Source organism: Hyaena hyaena, unplaced genomic scaffold (genome assembly GCF_003009895.1).
Source record: "Hyaena hyaena isolate Hyena2069 unplaced genomic scaffold, ASM300989v1 scaffold_393, whole genome shotgun sequence".
NCBI lineage: Eukaryota > Metazoa > Chordata > Mammalia > Carnivora > Hyaenidae > Hyaena > Hyaena hyaena.
The window spans coordinates 1,101,403-1,124,942 of NW_024081025.1; the positions used below are offsets into that span (position 1 = coordinate 1,101,403).

Below are 23,540 nucleotides of genomic sequence, written 5' to 3' on the forward strand. Positions count from 1 at the left end.
ATTTTTTTTCTTCTTGGATATTAAAAATTGTGTATTCCTTAAATCTTTTCTAGTTAAGGATAAATATCAAAGAGTAAACTATAATTCTAATAGAAAGAAATCATTCTCTATTCACCTAGGCTTAGAATAATGCCTTATTGTATCATTATAAACTTTTGATCATTAAAATTAGAATGTTAATAGCCTTTAAAATGTATTTATCAGCTTATCCAGTCATAAATCACCTAGGTTAGTAAATATTTTTATTAGTATTGCTTTAATATGCAGAATCGTTGGATTTTTTGGATGACCTGCATTTTTGGTGCAGTTAAAGATCACAAATCTGCAGAGAGCCCATTAGCAATCTCAGCTGCCAGGCTTCCAACAATGCCAGTGTGCAGGTGAGGAGGAATGAATAGGTAAAATCAGGGAAGGATAGGAATCCTGCCACAAGCCAGGTAGGAATGGATGGTCAGCACATCTTATCACAATATTCAATGGGGAGGGTGAACTTCTTCCCTACATAGGCCAGCACTGAGGCCCAAAAAAGGGAAGCCAAGGAATAGTTGGGCTGCTGTAATGCTCACCTAGTGTGTTAGTTTGCTAAGACTGTCTTAAGAAAATGTCACAGTCCAGGTATCTTAAGCAACAGAAATTTATTTTGTCACAGTTCTGAAGGAGAGAAGTACAAGAGCAATGTTGTCAGGTTTGGTTTCTTCTGAGACTTCTTTCCTTGGGTTGCAGATGTCCACCTTCTCATTATATCCTCGAATGCTTACTCCTCTGCATGTTTTCTGTGTCATAATCTCTTGTTATAAGAACACCAGTCGTACTGGATAAGAGACATGACTTCATTAATTACTCCTTTAAGGGCCCAATCTCCAAAGAGTTACATTCTGAAGTACTGGGAATTAAGATTTCAACATATAAATTGGGTGGCTATGGATAGGAGAAGGAGGAAGGACACAATCCAGCCCATAACACCTAGCATCAAGATCTAAATGATCCATCTGGTTGAAGCAAGACTTGGGACCAGAACTCCCAATTATCTAACTAGGCAGTAGGCAAAGTAAGAGAACCCAAACATGTTTTTGTTTGTGTTTGTTTTATCGATGGCAGATTTTAATATTTTCATAAAGTATCAAAGCAATCATTATGAAAATGCAGAACTTCACTATAGTTTCTTTTCTTATTTTAATGTTTATGTATTTATTTTGAGGGAGATGAAGAGAGAGAGCAAGGAAGTGTGTATGCATTGGGGAGGGGCAGAGAGAGGGAGGGAGAGAATCCCAAGCAGGCTCTGCCTCACAAAAAGTGAGATCATGACCTGAACCATAATCAAGAATCTGCTGCTTAACTGACTGAGCCACCGAGGTGCCCCTGTTATGCTTGGTAATATAAAGTCTTACTTGGCTGAGCACTAAGGGAGCAGCCCAGCCAAGTGAATGGGCATTAGAGGCAGGGGCCCTGGGCCTAGCATCGTAATTGGATTGCAAATCAGAAAACTCTGACTGAATCCCAGTTATAGGGTTCAGAGGAGTAAAGAGAGTCAGAAGGGAAGACTGTCACTGTAGATTGGAAAAGCCAAGCACTCATGCTGGACATACCTGATATGAGAACTGGGTTACCAGGTTTGGTTTGAATTCCATGAGGATCCTCGAAGGGTAAATCCTAAAAAGGTGGTGGAAAGACATATGCTTTAAGGCGAAAAAGTTCTAAATCAAAAAACTAAATATGTATTATACTGATTGTGATCTATGAAATGTGATCAAACTTCTCTGGGTCTCAATTTCAGTTTCCATAATGCTAGTTCCTTCCTTTACTCTTTTCCCCAAAGCTGACAAGGACTGGAGGAGATCATTACTGACAATTACATGTTTAATACACTGAAATGTAAACCAGAACTACACAGACCCAGAAACAGCTTATCTTCAATCACCAATGACTGCAAAGCCATGTATGTAATAAAATCTATAGTTTTCTGGTTTTGTATTAATTGGTTACGGATACCAAAAAATAAAGTACTCCTTTAATCTGTACCTAATAGTCAAAACTCCCTCTAACACCAAATATTAGATCCTTTTCTATCAAGCTTAAGTGTTTGTTATTGCCATAGAAGCGTGATGTTGACTTTTCTGGTTGCTAGGAGCGTCATAGTGTTGGATACGTATACAATAGCATTCTGTTAGCTCAGATGTGGGGCTTTTTAATCAGCAGGACTTTTTCTCTATATACCAGTAAAATAGTTGGAAGGGTAGATTTACCATGCAAATCATACATGAAAATCTGAATTAACTAATCTAAAAAATAAAAGTGTGACTATTTAAAGGCATGTTTATGGGTTTTTTGTTCCTTGGTTTTTTGCAGCAGCATCTTTCAGAATGAAATAAATAAATAAATAAAAGCCTTGAAACAAAACGGATGCCCACCAGTACGTAGCAGAATGGTTAAATATATTGTGCTTCACACACACCATGGAATACCATGGAGTCATCAAAAGAAGTAAATTAGAGCTACGTTAGTTGACTTGAAAGAATTTCCACTCTGCATTGTCAAGCAAGAAAGGCAAAATGCAGAAAATTAGGTATGTGCAGCAATGCTCACAGCAGCACTACTCACAATAGCCAGAAGTGGCACCATTTAAAATTTAAAACATATTAATTATAATTTTCATTAAATTTTAAATTCTACATAATTCTTAATATTTAAGCTTAAGCATACTAATGTAATTTTAATTTCTCAATTTTTTGCATTTATCTTAAATAATATTTTATGAAATATATTCAAATCTGGATTTTAAGTATAATTGTGCCTTGAAAATGATTACATTTTTAATACTTTGATTATTACCATCAACAAAACACAAATCATGTGAAAATCATGGTAACAACCTAATTATTTTGTTGAAATACAGGCAAGAAAACACAATTTTATAGAACAAACATATGATAATTTATGAATTATGTATGTCTTTATTTTATTGATCATCTAAGACACCATTTCCCAACCAACAGAATGCTAGACAGTAATAATTCAATGTGGTCAGTTTGGATATTTTGCCAACTTAGTGTCTTATAATACTATAGCTTTATATATTTCTTTCAAATTTGTTGTTATGAAGACATTTATCAAGATAGGAAGAGAGACATATTTTATTTAACAGTTTGTTAACTTCAACAATTTGTTAACATGATCTTTAAGCGTTCTAAAATATGTATGTGGGCCTCCATTTTTACTTTAAGCCGGGTTACCCAAATCTTCCAGACTGGCCTGGAAAGCCCTCTGAACACAGGGTCTACCAGAATCCTAAGATTAGGGTACTTACAGAAGGGCATAGTCTCTGGCTCCAGGTATCTTGAAGCTTAGGTTAGTCAACAGTGGAGAAAGCCAATACACTGTATCTAGCCAATACACATATGCTGAACTTCATTTTATCAAGGAAAAATCAAGTCCACATCCCTTATCTTAATTAACAAAATTTGAGAAGTCGATGAAATAAAAACTAAAATTAAGACCAACCCTTCAGAGAGTAGGCTTTTGATTAGTCTTCTAAGTGCTAACTAACCACCCCTGGAGTATGCATTCCTAATTAGGGTATTTCAAATGCTAACTAACTGCCCTTAGGGATACATTGCAATGAATTATCACACTACAGACCACTGTTGAAATGGAAGTATTTTAAAATAAATTATAGCAAATGTAACAATAATTATATATAAAGTCTTTATAAATAAGAGTCCTACCACTAATTTGCAGTTCTTTAATGTGTTCTTGTAAGTCCTTGATTCAGAGAATGTAAGACTTTTCTCTGGAAAGTCAAGTCATTCAGTTCTATCTATTCTAACCACACTGTGAGCCCACACACAAAAAAGGATATTTCCCTAGATGCTGCTCGTAGTAGTTGGCTAAACTTTAAAGAAGTTAGAAGTATTCCATCATTGCCATCTCTCCCTACACACCTCTCAGATCATGCCACACATCCATGACAGTGGTTAATTGCTAACTGAAGCCAGTTGCTCCAGTTATGAGTAGATTTGTCTTTAAGGTATAAGTAGATTTCTATACTCAAGCCATATAATCCAGATTAATTTAATTGTTGAAGGGACTCAGGTCTTCATCATCAAATGATTTGAATACAATGATCATTTAAAATCAACTATCTAGAAAGATGAAATCCAAACATATATCTTAGCCGCTACTCCCACTTGGAGCAATACCAGTCCCAAGGGAATGGAAACTGGAACCCTATCATGATGCTATTCTAGTAGAAATAATGGAAAGCTTGTATCACAGACCGCGTTGCTATCTACTACATTTTTCTAATGCTTCCAGTCTTTTTAAATTTTCTGACCTTAAGTTTTCTTTCTTATCAATATCTCTCTTTGTGGGTCTGGGCCTCTATTGGGAAATTTGTGGGATACATGAAGTTCCTATTTATCATCCAGTTGTTGGGATACCTGTGAAAGAGTACCTTCACCCTGCTTCTGGGATGGCTAAATAAGAACTGTATTTAAATTTTAGATCACTCATCTGCACTGGCTGCTATACAAGTTATTTGGCTTAGCTTGATGTGTCTCTGCTTCCTGTCCAATAACAGTAACTGGAAAAGGCTACAGTTAGTGTGACCAACCATCGTGGTTTGCCTGGGTCTGAGGGACTACCTGTGGCATAGGATTTTCAGTACTAAAATAGAAAGTCCTGTGCAAACCTGGACTTGTCACCTTTTGTTGGGTGATGGATCAGATTTTAACAAATTTGGCATATAGTGGAAGTTTTCCGTAGAGCCAGCCCCAGTCTGGTACAAGGGTTACTAACACATGTCCTACTCAAAAGCTTTACTCAGCCAGGGCCTCTGCACCCAAGTTGTAGCCTTAGAAAATAGAAGGTTCTTCTTTGATCTTCTTAAAATTTTTAAGAAATTACCTTTCACAATTTTTTAGCTCTCTACTTATTCAAAAGCCTACTATAGGATCTTTAAGCATTTTGCCACTGTTATCAAAGTATTGTTTGTTTTAAAGACAAATGACCTCAATCCTGGCACTATAACATTACGTTAATGTCTAGCATTTCCAGGATTCTGATATTTGTTACACTAATAGTTCTTGAATCATATGCCTCTGACTTGAGCTATCCTTAAGTTTTCTGTCTCTTTATTTTTCTTCTTTTTTAAAATAATTTTTTTTCATGTAGTTATTTTTGAGAGACAGAGTGAGACAGAGCATGAACGAGGGAGGGGCAGAGAGAGAAGGAGACACAGAATCTGAAACAGGCTTCAGGCTCTAAGCTAGCTGTCAGCACAGAGCCCGACGCAGGGCTCGAACCTGTGAACTGTGAGATCATGACCTGAGCTGAAGTCGGACACTTAACCAAGTGACTCACCCAGGCGCCCCTATTTTCTCCTCTTATAAACACTAAAAAGTATATATGGGGTAAGATCGATTAACTTATAAGTAGTTTCCTTGTGATTTAAAAAAATTAATGTTTATTTTTGAAAGAGAGAGAGAGAGGGTGGGTGAGGGGCAGAGAGAAAGGAAGACACAGAATCTGAAGCAGGCTCCAGGCTCTGAGCTATCAGCACAGAGCCTGAGGCGGGGCTCAAACCCCTGAACAGTGAGATCACGACCTGAGCTGAGATGCTCAACCAACTGAGCCACCCAAGTGCCCCAGGAGTTTCCTTATCATTAAGTAGAGTACATTCTATGCAAAGGGTTTCTAAAACTGAAATTATTCATTCAACAAATATCTATTGAGCAGTTCCTATATTATTAGCACTATGTTCACTGCTAAGGATATAACAGTGAACATTGTAAGCACAATCTTTCAGGCCAATAAGGGCTGCTCAGAAGTCAATGAGCAGTAGCAGTGTGGTAAATATCATGAGGCTCAAGGTCTATATGCCATGGAACATATGAGAAGATCAACTAATGCCAAATATTTGGAACCATGGAAGACTAAATGGTCTTAACACTGAACTGTTCATTTATTCATTGATTAATTCAACGCATATTTATTGAGAGTTGAACACGTATAAGGCACTCTGATAGCTATTGCAGATGAAAATAAATATAAATAGGACATAATCTTTATGTTGGAGTTTCGTAGTCTAGTATAAAAATGCATGTAAATAATTACAATATGATATAGTAAGTGCTATAATAAAGGTCTCCAGGGAAGGTTCATAAAAGAGATGACTTCTGTATGGAATTCTACTCTTCCTTGAAAGTTAAGCAGAAACTTGAGGTATAATGGGGTAGAAGAAGGGCTCTCTACACAGAGGCAACATCTTGTGGAAATATGAAGAAGTGTGAAAGAACATGAGGAGTAGGGTATCAAGCAGTTGGGTGTAGCTAAAGGTAGGGGTAAGGTGAAGAGTGATAGACAATGACTGGAAAGACAGGTGGGATCAGAGCAGAAAAGATCTTTTATGCCATCTTAAGAGGTTTGAATTTATTTTGAAATTTATGGAAAGCTACTGAATTGTTTTAAGTCAGGAAGTGACCTTTTCAGATTTGTGTTTCAGAAAGATACCTCTAAAGATTGTACGGTGGCCTGGAGGAGGAAGTATTTTTTTCTGACCCTCAAAACCACTCTGTGAAGTATGTATAACAAGTATTTTCACTCATATTTTATATATAAGCATCTAGGACTTGGAGGTGTCTACTGATTTTCCTAAGGCCCATGGGTCATTCCAAAATTGAAGAAACTCAGCAGCTTGTCCTGATAGGAATGTAGATGGAAGCCTCTGTGCAGTTCTCCTTTGATTTCAGTCATACTATCCTTGAAAATAATCTTTAAAAGCTAGTTCTGCTTGCACTACTGATTCCAACTAGTTTTGGGGTAGTTGATTAGGTAGAATTTGTACAATCTGAATCAGAGGCTTTGAAGCATCAAAGTGTCTCACAATATGTTATTCTGTTTCCTAAGTAAAATCCTAGGCCACTCATATTTTCTGATGTTATTCTAAATCTTCTAAATCTTACACCTGGGCTGGAAATGAGTCATAGAAATATTTCAACTTTTAAGTTTTCAGTCAACAGGAGGAAATTCACTTTAAGAAAGTGACATTTTTATTCTCTAATACTGTAAATATTTCAAAATTGTGAACTCTGTGTCAAATGAGTTTCTTCTTATATTTGTGAGATTTGTAGGTGCAAATAACTATGAATTAGCTTGATTTAGTTTTCTTCCTTTCTCAGGTTTATAACTGAGTGTCATATAATTGCAAGTGGGTCAATAATGATTTTCTCTTCCTCCCAAAAATGTCTCTAATAAGTACTTAAATTTTGTTTATAGATGACAATAAATACTAAGGATTAAGTTCATAGAAAAAGAAAACAATAGTTTAAATTATTTCTGTAACATCTGGATTTCGTTAAGAGGTGAAGGGTGAGTAATAAAAAGTCTGTACTTATAGCAGAGAAAGGTCAGTTTACTAATTTTTTCTTTAGAATAGTGGTTCTCAGGATCAGCAGCATCTGCATTACCTGGGAACTTGTTAGAAACCTGAGCCTCAGATCTAGTTGGTGGAGTAGAAGGAAAAGCGATCTGTTTTTTTCTGAAGCCCTCAAGGCAATTCTAATGTAGGCTAAAGTTTGAGGCACACTGGTATAGAGGAAAAAAAATCATGTTTCAGACTATGAAAGACATGGTTTAAATTCCAAAGTAATGTGATTTTAGACACATCATCTATTTCCTGGTCATATCACTAGGCTTCCTGGTTAACAACTTATCCCCTTAGCTGGTCTCATGAGTGGATGGATACTATCCAAAGTGATACCTGCTTGTTTGTTATATTGACCGTCGTCCCCCCTCCACGTGATTTGGATGCATGTTTAAGTTGGAAAACCATTGATTTATAAGATGCAATATATTGAAAGCAGACCAGCTACAGAACCTGAAGAGCTCAATGCAGAAGGAAAATGCAGGCTACCTTCTTCAAAAATGAAGAATTTCAAGGCGGTGACAACAAAGCATTAAACCAACCATCAAAGTACAGAGCCCTATAACCCATAAGCCTACAGTTGTACAGGTTGAATGCCCAAAGAGTAGCGTCTGCTTGTATCTAACCACACCTTTTTTTTTTTTAAGATGGAAATACTACAATGCCATGAAAGTAGGCCACATTTTCCCCTCAGACACTATCAATCTTCCCTCCTGAGCTGTCACTCTCCATGCTTATTAGCCTCCTATCTTTTCTCACTTTTGCCTTCCTTTCAGCTATATGTGTGCAATTGTACTATACAAGACCCAACTTAAGGTCACCATCCTCCATTACATCTTCCTTTGCTACTTTAATTTACTTAATCATCTTTCTAGTATTTTATAGTATTTTTATGCCATAATTTGAGTTCTTCTTTAAAAAAAACTAATGACTGCTGATCATTGTGTTTATCTTGTTTCTTGAGTTAGAATATAAGTATCTTAAGCATTGAGGTGATGCCATCATCATACAATGAAAAGAGCACAGGCTTTTTTTTTTTTTTAACTTTTGTTTATTTTTGAGAGATAGAGCATAAATGGAGGAGGAGCAGAGAGAGAGGGAGACACAGAATCTGAAGCAGGCTCTAGGCTCTGAGCTGTCAGTACAGAGCCTGATGCTAGACTCCAACCCATGGACTGTGAGATCATGACCTGATGTCGGACGCTTAATCAACTGAGCTGCCCAGGTGCCCCTGAGCACAGGCTTTTGAGCTTAATAAACCCTGGGTGTAAATTCCCTCTCTCATTTACTAGCTTCCATATAGGTAAATTAATTCAGCTTTGGGCCTTAGAATCTTCATTAGAAAAATGGTATGAAAAGATCTGCTTTGGGGCGCCTGGGTGGCTTAGTCGGTTAAGCGTCCGACTTTCACTTAGATCATGATCTCGCGGTTTGTGGGTTCGAGCCCCGCGTCGGGCTCTGTGCTGACTGCCAGCTCAGAGCCTGGAGCCTGCTTCAGATTCTGTGTCTCCCTCTCTCTCTGACCCTCCACTGCTCGCGCTGTCTCTATTTCTCCTAGAAATAAATAAAACATTTTAAAAAAATTAAAAAAAAAAAGAAAGATCTGCTTTATTGTGTTGTTGTGAGGGTTAAGTGAGATAATATGTACAAAGCTTTGGGCATATATAGGTGCTCTGAAATATTAGTTCTTTAATGCAGGTACATTGGATGTATCCTGCCATATATCTGATTTTGCTTCAGCAAACAGATGAGAGCTGATCACAAAGTCACTATTCAATAAAAATCTGCTCATTGGAAATTGTATGTATTTTATTTTTAATGTATTATTTTTCACATACCCAGGAAGTAAACAAATCCTGTGGTGAATTTTTTTTTAATTTTTCATGTTTATTTATTGAGAGAGAGAGAGAGAAAGAGACAAACCATGAGCAGGGGAGGGGCAGAGAGAGGGGGAGACACAGAATCTGAAGCAGGCTCCCAGCTCAGCTGTCAGCACAGAGCCTGGCGCAGGGGCTTGAACTCAGGAGCCATGAGATCATCACCTGAGCTGAAGTTGGATGCTTACCTGATTGAGCCACCCAGGTGTCCCTTCTGTGGTGAATTTTGTATAAAATGTTATTATCTCTGATTTTTGTGTAAATTGTTATATTCACATGCTGACTTTTGCAAAAAAAAAAAAGGTTTAATTTTGTACAATTCTTTTGTATTTCCACACCTATTATCTTACATGGGTAAAAAGAGGGATACTCTTATTTCCAATGAGAAGAGGAAGTCTGGCACTGACAGATTAGGAGATTACTCTAAATTACACAGACCAGTGTAATTTAATATCCACTAAACTGTCCTTGAAGCTGGGTTTATATTCAGATATACTGACTCCTTGTCCACTTTTTTCCTCCACTACACCAGACAATCCCTGGGAAACAAGAATATACTTGTTAAGTATATGCAGAAATTATTCTTTTATTAAAAGGGCATATAGTTGGCATTCACTGTGTGTTAAATTAAAAACAGCATGTAAGGTCTATTACTGAACCTCGTTCACTTAAGTACATACCTAGTTAAGAGTTATTATTCAAATTCCTCGTTTTGATAAACGTATTTTAATGGAACTGTTCTCGCCTAATGAAAATTTAACTGCAAGACTTACTATTTTTAAGACCGTTTCAATTTGGGGCCTAGCACATCATGTTCGAAAGGTGCTTCCCTACCCCGCCCCTTCTCCTCATGTGAATTATTATACTTCCTCCTGCCTGGTGTAAACCACACTTTGCCTGCCAAACTTATGGCTGAATACCCCCGAGGACTTTCTCCAGCCTCCCAGCCGCCGCTCAGAAACCCAAAGCCGTTTCCACGTGAAACAACCAAACACAGTCCACTAAGCCTAAGGTCCGCTACAGTGACGGCTCGCGTATAAAAGGCGAATGAGAAGGCAGCGCCCCCTTCTGCTCCCACCCCCTCCTCGACTGCATCATCCAATCGCTTTTCTTTGTCGTGTGGTCCGCGCCTCGGATTGGTCGGAAACGGGACCAGCGCGAGACCAGTGCGCACGGGCCGAACGCCGAGACTTGTCCGTCAAGTGCGGCCGTCGGTCCTCCCCGCCTCGCTGCGCGCTTGGCGAGGCTGGGGGGCGGGGCCCGGGAGCTGCTGCGCCTGCGTTGTGGGCGTTCTCCCGGAGCAGCAGCTGCCGCCGCCGCCGCCGCCACCACCTCCACCACCGCCGCCGCTGCCGCCGCCGCCGCCACCGCTACCGCCACCGCCGTGTTCGGGTGTAGAATTTGGAATCCCTGCGTCTCGTTCACAATGAAGCAGAGTTCGAACGTGCCGGCTTTCCTCAGCAAGCTGTGGACGCTTGTGGAGGAAACCCACACCAACGAATTCATCACCTGGAGCCAGGTACGGGTGAGGGCACGGCGGCCTCCGAACCCCTTGACTAACCGCCGTCTCTCTCTCTCTGTCTCTCCCTGTCGCGGGGTTGTCTCTCGCGGCCTGCGGCTCGACGCCCTCTGCGAGGCCCGCGGCGCGGGGTGGCGCGGGCCCGCCGGTCAGCCTCGCGAGGGACCCCTTGTATTGTTCGCGCGGGGAGCCGCGGGGGTCCCGGCCGGCGCCGCTGGCTCAGGCCGCGGTGGGGGAGGGGCGGCCCGCGCCGGGCGCCGCGGCCCGGGAGGCCCCGTAACGGTCTGGCCCCGTCGGCGTTCGGAACCGGCCCGGCAGGGCGAAGGCGGCCGACGAACCGAGGGCGCCGGAGCCACGTTACTGCACACTCATTCTCCGTCCTCCCTCCGGGCTCGCGGGTTACGAATCGCCGAGGGCACAGGCAGTCCTGGGCGCGAGGGTTTGTCTGAGGAAATCTTTACCTCAGCGACCCGATTCTCCTCACTAAAACGGACACCCCGCTTGGTGCCTGGGTTCTTTATGAGGAGAGCAGTCAGAGGGATACTGGCAAATGTTCAAGCGCAGGTTACTGTTTCTCAGTGGGTTTTGAAAGCTTGATTAGAAAATGGTACATCATTCTTTGGAAATCCTGAGCCATTTGTATACACGGGTTTTTGTGATTATTTTAATAATCTAATAGGTGTTCAGTAACTTGGTGAGAAGCTGACATGAATCACTAAATTTCACTGAACAGTGGCTGAGCGAGTGGGATATGATGCCTTGATTATTGGTTTGATCCCAACTCTGCCACTAAACAGGAATGACCTTAGTCAAGCTCCTTATCTTGTCTGACCTAAGTTTCATCGTCCTTAAGATGACTGGGTTGCCTGGGTGATCCGAGACCCTTCTAGTTCCAAATACTAAGGTTCTAAGCAGAATGATTATTACATAAACAGTGCATTTGCGTTTGAATGCACTCTCAGGCTGTTGGAATAATTTTATGACGTGGAATGGATTTTTTCTTATTGTGGATGATCATTTGTTTTTGGGTATTTTCTTGTTGAGAGGGTTGCAGAAGCCTAAGTGAAATCTACCCTCACAGTGCCTGGCACCTGTTAAGTGCTGAGTAAATGTTACCTCCCTTCTTTCTCCCTTTCTATTCCTTTCCTGTTGTAGGAGCTCTCACTTTTACTTACTTTTATCTTAAGAGGGAGCACTATATTGAGTACATGAAGTTTCTGACTACTGTTAACACCATATTCTTTCTTATATTACTGTCATTTGTTCATTTTTTTTATACCCCTTCTAGGACTTCATTTTTTTGAAGGTCAGTATCATCAGCTGAATGGTGTGTGTTAAGTATTTGATGAATTCTTTACAGTGTACAAAGAAAGGTGAAAATAAGAAAGCCAGCCGCCAGCAGCATACACTTAAAAATAAACAGATGTCTCATGCTTTTCATCAGTCAGAAGGATTAAAAGTTGACAGGGATGGATCAGCACAGACTGCTGTTAGTCATCCTTGTATGTATTAGAGTTTGGACTGAGAGTCTCTCTCCCACCCAAGCTGACTTTATTATACGTTTTTTGGCTTGTATGGCCATTTAAAAAAATAATTCTTATTTATCCAATTAGGTCTAAGCTTATGTTTTACTAATTTTCTTATACATAGTGGGACAATTAAAATATAAATTCACTGAGGGCAGAAACAGTGTTTATGCCAAGGATACATTAGGTATTTAATAATGATGAATCAATGAAATCCTTAGGATGTGTAATAGAAGTGGTAGGGATGATAAAGATAAAATTATGCCCTGAAAAGAATCTTAGAGATAATCCAGTTTGGCCTCATCATTTTATAGATGATGATTGAGGCTTAGGTTAGATTTCTTATCCATAATTACAAAACTACCCATTATTGGAGGTGGGACTCTAACATAGATTTCTGACCTCTCAGATCAGTCTTCCATCAACAGCACTTCCCTTAATACAGGTTGGCACAATACATAGTTTTAGTTTTATATCAAAATATTATCCTTTTACAAGTCAGTGGACAGTTCTGGATTAATGTTGTCTTGGCCTTAGCTTAGTTGCTCATGATGTCTGTCTCTATTACTTTCCAACAGACTTTTCCAAAAGCAGTGTTAACAATGAAATGAAAGGTAAAACATTAATTAAACAATGTTGTTAAATGGAAAAAACAAAATAAGTTACTCTCATCTTTTAAAAGTTGCTATTTATGGTTGTTTCTGGTTTCCTTCAAACGTGTTTTGCTGAATTACTGTCAAGGTGATTTAGCATTTTTACTGTCTGAGTGAAAATCATATTAAGACCTTTTAGAAGCAGCAGATGTTTTAGAAACCAGGCAATCTTTTATGCAATTTTCTTTTCACTTGTGGAAAATAATTTACTCCTCTAGCTTGAGAGTAGGGCAAGGGGGAAAAACAACTGCAGCTTGAAAAGTTTGGCTTAAGATTCTTGAAGACTTACTTTTACAGCTAGTTTTTCTTGAAACTTGTAATTTGACAAAAATGAAATAATGCCCCCATTCTCATGATTAATTATAGAAATACAATATTCTGAGCAATCAAAACTATACTAAATGTGTTATTAATTCAGATAGTAGAAATGTCTTTAGATCCCCAGAGTATCTTTAAAAGATTTGTACATATTTTTTCTCCATATTCTCCCCTTGAAAGTTTCTTTCTTCGGGGCGCCTGGGTGGCTCAGTTGTTTAAGCGTCCGACTTCAGCTCAGCTCATGATCTCACGGTTCGTGGGTTCAAGCCCTGAGTTGGACTCTGTGCTGACAGCAGCTCAGAGTCTGGAGCATGCCTTCAGATTCTGTGTGTGTCTCTCTCTGACCCTCCCCTGCTCATGCTGTCTGTATCTCTCTCTCAAAAATAAATAAAACATTAAAAAAAAAAAAGAAAGAAAGTTTCTTTTCTTTCTTTCTTTCTTTTTTTTTTTTTAACATTTCCTATAACTTCAAAATTTTATATAGCTCTTTTGGCTCTGGAAGGCAGTCTATTGGCAGAATCAGTTACAGAGATAGTACTGTTAGACCACATAAAGCTGTTTTAAATGTAACCAAGCCCTAAACAGAAGGCACAGGTTTAACTTGGAAACAACTGCAGAAACTTGATATTCAGGGACAAGAGGTTGTGGAAGTTGGATGGAAGTTCTTGCCATTGATAGTGAGGAACAGTCTTTACTGGTACTGAAATTTGATAGTCAGTGTATGTCAAAGTGAAGCAGTTATAAACGCAGGAAAAAACTGGAAGTCATTGTTTTATTAGTGTTATTACCTTTGTCTCTGTTCTTCATATTGTTTGAGAAGACCAAGAAGTGATTGCCGCTGAAGACCTCATACTCATCTGTTCCACCTTTTTGTGCCCTTTGACATTCTCTACTTCTCCATCTCTCTCAAATCAGTATAGACAAATCAGGAAATAGGAGGGAAATGGAGCAAAACCAGAATTAGTCTCCTATTTTGTAGCTATTTTGGATGAATTTGAGCATCCAAAATCTGATGTTTTGGGATCGTTTTGAACTTCCCAGCAACCATTGCATTATTACACTAAGTTGAAGACAAGAAAGCCACAGGTGTGCCAGAATAGGGGTAAAATCCACATTAAATAATTCTACAGAAAAGTTGAACGATTCATTGATGAGTATTTTTTGTTTGTATACATAAAAGGGAGTGAACTAAAGACTCAGAAGGAATGACTGGTGAACATTAAAAAGTTATGGATTGTTTTTTAAAAAGTTCAAATTTCTCTACTGAAAAATGTTTTAAATTAATGGGATTAAAATATTAGATTATTTAAGAATATTTTGGATGTTCTTAACTGAGTACCAAATTCAGCAGTAACACTGTTGTTATTTGGAAGCTTGCCAACCGTTATGGGTAAAGGCTAAAAAGAAGCTACCCATCTCTCCCACCTTACACAGTCAGTAGTGGCTTTCAGCCCCTTATGAAATGTGTTGGGAGAGTTCTGTGTTGTACTGTTTGAGCTTCACAGTTTTAAATGGCAGTAGGTTGGAATTTTTGCACTCAGAGGTTGTCAACTAATTTTAGAGTGGAGACTGAAGGAATGACATAAGCAGAGACACAGAATATGAGTGAAGGAGGGTTGTATGAGAGAGGGAGAGCACCTACAGATATAAGTAAGGGGCAGTCATTTGTTTCATTTGGTATGATCCAAGAATTGAACTTCTAAAAAGATAATTTGGTCCACTGTGGCCAATGATTCATTTATTTGATTACTCATAAATATTTATCATGAATATTTTATGACCAGACAGTGTGCTAGGTACTAGGAATTCATTTAGTAGTGAACAAAGTGACTTCATAGACCTTATATTCTAGTGGAGGACACTGATAATTAAAAAGTAAGCAAACACAGATAATATAATTTCAGTTAGTAGTAAGTACCATAAAGGAAATAAAGAAGTGTAAAGAGAGGTAAGATACCAGTTAGGACCAAGTAGGAGACAGAAGTCACAGTATAAAAAATGGAAAGAATTGCTTTTAAATATTATAAGCAAGGAAAGTGTAGTAGAATTACTAACTATATCAGAGGAATTGGACTAAAATCTAAAGAATATAGGCCTGGCAGTTATAAGAAGAATATAATGGTGACTCACTTAATGACAGAGAAGCCACTGGTTCCACTTTGGTGGAACTTATTAGAAGCTCATCCTTCAGAACTTGTGGGGAAATATGCCTTCTAAAGCAGCAGTTTGCAAACTATTGCCCATGGGCTAGCCATCTGTTTTGTAAATAAAGTTTAATTGGAACATAACCATGCTCAGTTTATTTCTATATTGTCTTTAACTGTTTTTTGCTACAAGAGCAGTATTGTGACCTTACCTGAAGCCAAAAATATTTACTAACCCTTTAAGAAAAGGTTTATCCATCCTTGCTCTAGAGCACCCTTGAAGCTATTCATGGGGACATGTCTTGCTAGAAGTACTCTGGTTTGAAACCATCAAAGGGGGAGAGAAAGCTGAGGGAAGCTGTTGGCCTTGTGCTGGTGACCCACAAGAGCTAGGTGCTGGAGAATGTGCCTGCACTGTAGGAGCCTGCCAATGTTAGGAACCAGGAAATAAGAAGGAGAACCCCCTTCCTCTTATAATCTCTCTATAGTGTCTTCTATTGACAAAGTTTATCACCATGCCTTCCAGAAAAAGATGTTTAAGGGGCCCAGCCCCGTGTTTGTAAAGCAGACAATGAAAAATGAATTTGGAGTAATAAATTGATAACTGGCACATAGTTATCTGGAATCTGTGGGTATTTTAGGTAGAGTGATGAGAAAGCCTCTCTGAGGAGATGATGATTGAGCAGACACCTGATCAATTAGGAAGGATAGGCCAGGCGAAAGGGAATGACAGATGTGAAGGCTTTGAATATGGCATGTTCATGTGATTGGAGAAGGCCCGTGTGATTAGAGTATCTTTAGAGAATGTGAGATTGAGGTCAGAGAAGTAGGCAGAAACAGATGGTATAGGGCCTTAGGGCTGTAGTGAGGAGATTGGAAATCTAGGGAACCAGTTTGTAGATTATTACAGTTTTCCACTATGGTATTGAAAATAGTGTAGCTGAGACTAGGGTATTTGCAGTAGAGATGGTGAGAAGTTGTTGGATTTGATACTTTAAAGGTGAAGTAGCAGAACTTACTAAGAAATTGTCTGGAGTATAGGAAAGACAGGAAAGAATTAAGAATGACTCAGATTTGGTCTCAACAACAAGATAAATGATAATACCATTTGCCCAGTTGGGAGAGTATTCAGAGAAATGCAGGTGGAGATTCTGTTTGGCCATATTAACTTCGAGATTACAAATGGACACTAGTGTTACCTGAAAATTGTTTTGTTTAGCTTACATTTTGTTGACCACACTTAGTCATATGACCCTGCCTAATTTCAAAGGAGGTGGGGAAGTTCAGTGCTAGGAAGGAGAACAGGAATATTTTTGAACAGTATGAATGACTTCTACACTCCAAGACATCCATGTGGAAATATTGACTAGGATGTTTCAATATAAGACACTGGCATTTAAGTTTGTGATTGGTAAAGCCATGGGACTGGATGTGATCATCCAGGGAGACGAATGAAGATAGAAGGAGCTGAAAGACAGGCCATTCTAATTTTTAGAGGGCATGAAAGTAAGGAAAAGCTAGCTAAAGAGATTGAGACATAACAGTGCAATAGGAGAAAAACAGGGGAGTAAGGTCATAGTAGTTAATGGGAAAAAATGGTTCAAGAAAGAGAAGATGATCAACTGTATCAAGTGCTGTTATGAGTATTCTTACACACCTTTCCTGGTGTATACAAGCAAGAATTTCTTTAAGGTATACATATGTACCTATGTTGAAGAGTGGAATTGCTGGAAAATAAGATGTGAACTGTTTGACCTGAAAATAGTTCAGATTGTTTTCCAAGGAGATTAAATAATCTTATACTCCTGTTAGCCATGCATGAGATTTTCCATTAATTCACATCCTTAAAACTTGATGTTACCATTGTTCTTAATTTTTTATTGATCTAGTGGATGTCAAGTGTTCTCTCAAAGAGGTGTTAATTTATATTTCCCTGATTACTAATATGTTCAAACACCTTTTCATATTTATTGGCCATATGTGTTACCTATTTAATGAAGTAAAGACCATTTTTCTATTGGGTGGCCTATTTTTTTTTAATTTTTTTTTTAATTTTTATTTCTAGGAGAGAGAGAGAGAGCATGAGCAGGGGAGGGTCAGAGAGAGAGGGAGTCACAGACTGAAACAGGCTTCAGACTCTGAGCTGGCAGTCAGCACAGAGCCCGATGCGGGGCTCGAACCCCCGAACCGTGAGATCATGACCTAAGCGAAAGTCGGATGCTTAACCAACTAAGCCACCCAGGTGCTCCTGGGTGGCTTATTTTTTAATATTTGTAGGAATTCCTTGTATATTCTGTATATCCATTTTGGGGGTTTATGTGTTGCTTTTATCTTCTCCTAGTTTGACGCTTTTTTTTCTTTTGATAAGTACAGGTTTTTAATTTTAGTATAATTTAATATATTCATCTTTTTTGTTCATGCTTTTTATTTCATCAGGATGTTTTTTCTTACCTCTACCTCAGGGAGAGAAAAATATTCTTCCATTTCTCTTCTTTTTTTCCTGAATTTTTTAAAAGTTTGCATATTTTGTATAAGTCTAATTCACTTGGAATTGATTTTTGTGTGTGGTATGAGGAATCCAATTTCATTGTTTTCCAAATAAACACTCAGTTCTAGTCCCTTCATTGAGGGGTAGTTCCTTCTTTCTGTGGTGATGTGTATTACTACCTATGTCTTATAGCAAAATTACAGGTAGATTCTATGATTTTGTTTCTAGGTTCTCTATTCCATTCCATTGAATTTTTTTTCTTCCCTCATCACATGTCTTAATTACTGTAGCTTTATACTATCTTGCTTTTGGGAGAGCAGCTTATTTCTCAGGAGTACCTTGAGTATTGCTGGTCTTTGCTCTTCTGTACATGTTTTAAATTCAAGTTCCACTAAAGAAAACCTGCTGGGATTTTAATTGGAATTGGATTGAAACTAAATCAGATTAGGGAAAATGGAAATCTTTATGATATTGAATATTCCCATAAACAAAGCTTGTTTTAAAATTCATTTTGTTTAATAAAGTTCTGTATTTTGGGGGGCACCTCATGGCTCAGTTAGCTAAGCATCCAACTCTTGATTTCGGGTCAGGTCAGTGTGACCTGACGCTATGAGGCTTGCTTGGGATTCTCTCTCCTTCCCTCTCTCTCTACCCCTCCCCTACTCGCGCACACGCGCTCTCTCTAAAAATAAATAAGTAAACATTAGAAAAATGTTTTTAAATAAAAAAATAAAGTTCTTTATTTTTTGGTAATTGGGTCTTGCACATCTTTGTTAGATTTTCTTAGGTATTTTAAGACAATGTAAGTGGAGGGGTGCTTGGGTGACTCAGTTGGTTAAGCATCTGACCTCAGCTCAGGTAGTGATGTCGTGGTTTGTGGGTTTGAGCCCCATGTCAGGCTCTGTGCTGACAGCTCAGAGCCTGGAGTCTGCTTCAGATTCTGTGTCTCCCTCTCTCTCTGCCCCAACCCCACTGGTGCTCTTTTTGTCTCTCAAAAATGAATAAAGTTTTAAAAAAAAATTAAAAGAAAAACGTTGTATGTGATATCTTTTAGTTAAAAGTACATTCTGGCTGTTGCTGGTAGTTAGAAATACAAAAACCATTTGTGTGTTGATAAACCAATAGGCTAATCATTTTACTGATTTGGGTTAAGTGTACATCCACACATCTGTGAATGATAGTTTTGTTCTTCCTTTCAGAGCTTTGTACTTCAATTTTTTTTTTCTTTTTTGCATTGGTAAGACCTCTTAGCATGTCAAATAGAAGCAGTGATCACAGATCCCTTTTTCTTATTTTTAAAAGAAATGTTTTTCATATTTCCCCCTTAAGTTAACTAACCGTTAAAATTGAGACTTTTTAATTTATCTTTTTGTTGTTGATGTTATCCTTATGATCCTTTCCCCTCTCAGTCCATCGCCAGGAAGGAAGATACAGGAAAAAAGTTGATTTTGGTGAGTTAGGGAGATGGATTTGATATAGAAAATAGTTTGAGAACTTATTGAATTAAAGAACGCTATGCAAAAATGTTAAAAATTGAAAAATTCAAGTGTGAAGTTTGAGATGGTCAGGGCAGAGATACAGATATATTCGTATATAATAAAACATCATATTTAATAAAGTCAGTAGGTACACTGATGTGGATGACACTGCCTAGGAAAAGAGTGTAAAAAATGTCATGATCAAGGATAGAAACCTACAGAATACACCACCTTTGATAGGTGAAGAAAATTGAAAGGAAACATGAGAGAGAGGAGACCTAATAGTATTTAGTTTCAAAGTCACAAGAGTAGAGTATTTAAGGAGAAGATTGTCAGTAGTGCCAAATGAAATGCCACAGAGAGGTGTGGGAAGATCAGGACTGAAAGGAAGGCATTGAATTTGGCATTTGACATTTTAGAAAAAAATAGTTTGAGTAGAGTGAGGGAGAATGAAACCAATTTTTAGCAGGAGTAAGTAGATGGTACTAATCTGGAGAAGGGGGTTTTGAAGTATTAAGTTTTACAGTGAAGGAAAAGACAAATGGGGTGAGTAGATTGAGAGGGAATCAAGGTAGAGAGAAAGTCTTTTTAGATAAGAAAAAACATGCACTTTTAATTTTGATAGTTATTACCTAATAACCAATTCTGATTATCATCAAACTTTAAAAATTTTGCCAGTGTACTCAGCCGGTTAAGCTCAGGTCATGATTTTGTGGTTTGTGGGTTCAAGCCCTTCATCAGGCTCTGTGCTGACAGCTCAGAGCCTGGAGCCTGCTTTGGATTCTGTGTTTCCCTCTCTCTCTGCCCTTCCCCTGCTCATGCTCTTTCTCTTTCCCTCTCAAAAATAAATCAACATTAAAAAAATTTTAATTTTGCCAGTCTAACAAGAGAAAATCATTATTTTGCTATACAGTGATAATGAAGTTGGGCCTCTTCTAAATTTTACATTGGGTTTTTCATCTTAACTGATTTTTAAAGACTTTTTTAATTACTGCAGTTAACTGTCATAAGTATTTAAAATATTTTTATGTTAATTTTCAACTATTGAGTTTTTTATAACTTAATAATCAGGTTTAGTTTTAGACACAAATAATGGAAATCCATACAGTGGTTTAAACAGATTAGAGATGTGTTTTCCTTTAAATCTGAGGATACCCAGTCACCTTCTGGTCTTCTCAGCCATACTTAGTTTCTTTATCTCAGTGATTGCTGAAGCTTTAGTCATTAGCTTGAAGTTCCAAGCAGGGATATGGGATATAGGGGTTTGACGCTTTGAATTGTTCCCCTTCTAGACCTTTTCTGGAAGCTCCACTCAGTTCATTCTGTTTATATCTCAATTGCCAGGGGTGTATTTGGCTCCCACTATTTGTAAGGGGGACTGAAAAATGTGGTTGCAGCATCAAACAAAATTGTGATTCTGTTCATAACAAAGTAGAGGATCATTTGTGTTTTTCCAAATGGATCTCTTTGTTTTTAAGGGTAAATAGTGTTCCTGTGTGTGTGTGTATCACAGTTTCTTTATCCATTCTTCTATGAGGGACACTTAGGTTGTTTCCGTATCTTGTCTATTGTAAATAATGTCACAGTGAACATGGGAGCACAGAAAAGTCTTTGAGATACTGATTTGATTTCCTTTGGGTGTATACCCAGGAAAAGGATAGCTGGATCATTCTTTTTTTTGTTTTGTTTTGAGGAAACTTCATTGTGTTTTCATAATTGTTATACTGATTTACATTACCACAAACAGTATACAAAAGTTCCCTTTTCTTCACATCCTCGCCAACATTATTACTTTTTTAAATAATTGCCATCCTACCAGATATGAAGTAGTACCTCATTGTGGTTTTGGCTTTCATTTCCATGATGGTTAGTGATGTTAGTGATGTTGATCACCTTTTCATACACCTGTTGGCTATTCCTGTATATTTGGGAAAATGTGTATTTGGGTTTTTTTTAATCTATTGGGGGTTTTTTTGTTGTTTTTTTTTTTAATTTTTTTTGGGGGGATGTTGAATTGAATGTATTCCTTACATATTTGGAATATTAATCCCTTATCACATATATTACTTGCGGTTATTTTCTCTTATTCCATTAGGTTCTCTTTTTATTTTGTTTTCTTTGCTGTGCAGAAGCTTTTTAGCTTAATATAGATATGTTAGATATGTTAGTTTGACTGTGGTAGTCCTTGCTCTGTGTGTATAAATGTTAAATCATGTTGTACATCTTAAAAATATACAATTTTAGTTTTATTTTTTTATTTTTTTTTAAATGTTTTATTTATTTCTAGGAGAGAGAGAGACAGTGTGAGCAGGGGAGGGTCAGAGAGAGAGGGAGTCACAGACCGAAACAAGCTCCAGGCTCTGAGCTGGCAGTCAGCACAGAGCCCGACGCGGGGCTCGAACCCACGAACCGCGAGATCATGACCTAAGTGAAAGTCGGACGCTTAACCGACTAAGCCACCCAGGCGCCCCAATTTTAGTTTTAAAATAACAAAAATAAAAAAGGAATTAGAGAAATTTGGGAATAGGGTAGGCAGCTGGCAGTTTCCATGAATAAATTATAAATTCTTTACCAGTATGCCTTCTAGTTTACTTTATACTCCCAAAAGCTGGGTTATGAGCTTTGAGTTAGCACTGAGCAGTGAGTTAGAATTGAGCTTTTGTTTTTTCCTTTTCAAATGGAAAGTTTATGAAATAATCCTTTTTTATCCAGATTTTCACTTCTGATTTGAATGCTACCTGTACTTAGTATACATATTATTATATATTATTATATATTATATATTAACATGTAATATATAATATAGATATAATTCTCAGAAAGATTTGCTTATGCTTCTGTTCTCCCTAGTCCATTTTTTTTTTTCTTTTTGACTGTCTCTTCTTTAGTACAAAACTCTGGTAAGCACTGTAATTATTTCACCTTCATAGGGTAAGGTTAACACTTCTCCTATCATTGTTTTTAGTATTTTCTTGCCTACTGTTACGTAATTATTTTACAAGTGAACTTCAGTACCTAATATTTGGTTGTGTGAACATCTCTTCACCTTGTCTCCAAGGTTTTCTTCTTAGTGAGAATTTAATGTGTTGGTTAATTAGAATTGACAGCTTTACAGTTCTGTATTTGTTGCTCCATAGTTTAACGTTCTCACAAATGTCTTGTATATTTTTAAGATTTATTTTTAGATCTGTGACATTTTTCTATTATTGGAATGTTTATGTTAGTTTAAAATTTTTATGGTAAAATAAACCTAACATAAAATTAACCATTTTACCCCTTTTTAAGTATACAGTTCAGTGGCATTAGGTGCATTTACAATGTTATGTAGCCATTGCTTCCATCTATCTCCAGAATGTTTTTCAACTTTCCAAACTGAAACTTTGTACTCCTTAGATAATAACTTCCAAATCCTCTTTCTTCCTAGCCCATAATAACCATTTTGTTTCTGTCCTTATAAATTAGACTATTCTAGATATCTCATATAAGTAGAATAGTAAAATATTTGTCCTTTTGTGCTCAGTTTATTTCACGTAGCATGTCTTTAAAGTTTATCCATGTTGTAGCACCTGTCAGAATTTTCTTCCTTTTTTAAGGCTGAATAATACTCGTTATGTGTGTATACCACATTTTGTTTGTCCATTCATCGGTCAGTGGACATTTGGGTTGAGAGATATTTATTTTTGAGAGAGAGACAGAGCACAAACAGGAGGAACAGAGAGAGAGAGAGAGAGAGAGAGAGAGGGAGACACAGAATCCGAAGAAGCTCCAGGCTCTGAGCTGTCAGGACAGAGCCCAATCCAGGCTTCAAACTCACAGACCGTGAGACCATGACTAGAACTGAAGTCAGACACTTAACCAACTTAGCCATCCAGTTGCCCTGGGTTGCTTCTCCTTTTTGACTTTTGCAATAATATTACTATGAACATTGGGATACAGATATCTTTTCAAGTATCTGCCCCATTCTTCTGGGTACATAGAAGTAGAATTGTAGGATCATACAGTAATTCTGTGTTTAAGTTTTGAGAAACTACCATACTGCTTTCCATAGCAGCTGTACTTATTTTACATTTCTACCAGCAATGTAAAGGTTTCCAGTTTCTCCACAGCCTCCAACATT

General features: G+C 37.9%; 1 protein-coding gene and 1 long non-coding RNA gene across 4 annotated transcripts in view; one reads left to right on the plus strand and one right to left on the minus strand.

Annotated features, from left to right (window-relative positions):
* Positions 1 to 648: 648 nt before the first annotated feature.
* Positions 649 to 2,065, minus strand: LOC120244782. Its single transcript, XR_005531635.1, has 3 exons — positions 2,020 to 2,065; positions 1,587 to 1,650; positions 649 to 883 (listed from the first exon to the last, which is right to left on the minus strand). It is a non-coding gene; the product is annotated as an uncharacterized LOC120244782 (long non-coding RNA).
* Positions 2,066 to 10,624: 8,559 nt separating this feature from the next.
* Positions 10,625 to 23,540, plus strand: part of HSF2 (heat shock transcription factor 2) — a 37,593-nt gene continuing 24,677 nt past the window's right edge. For all 3 annotated transcript variants that reach the window (XR_005531638.1, XM_039251524.1, XM_039251525.1), the window contains exon 1: positions 10,625 to 10,816. Coding sequence is in view for 2 of the 3 variants with exons in the window: in XM_039251524.1 (XP_039107455.1) it covers positions 10,724 to 10,816 (93 nt within the window). In the remaining variant the exon portion in view is untranslated. The remainder of the gene's footprint in view (positions 10,817 to 23,540) is intronic.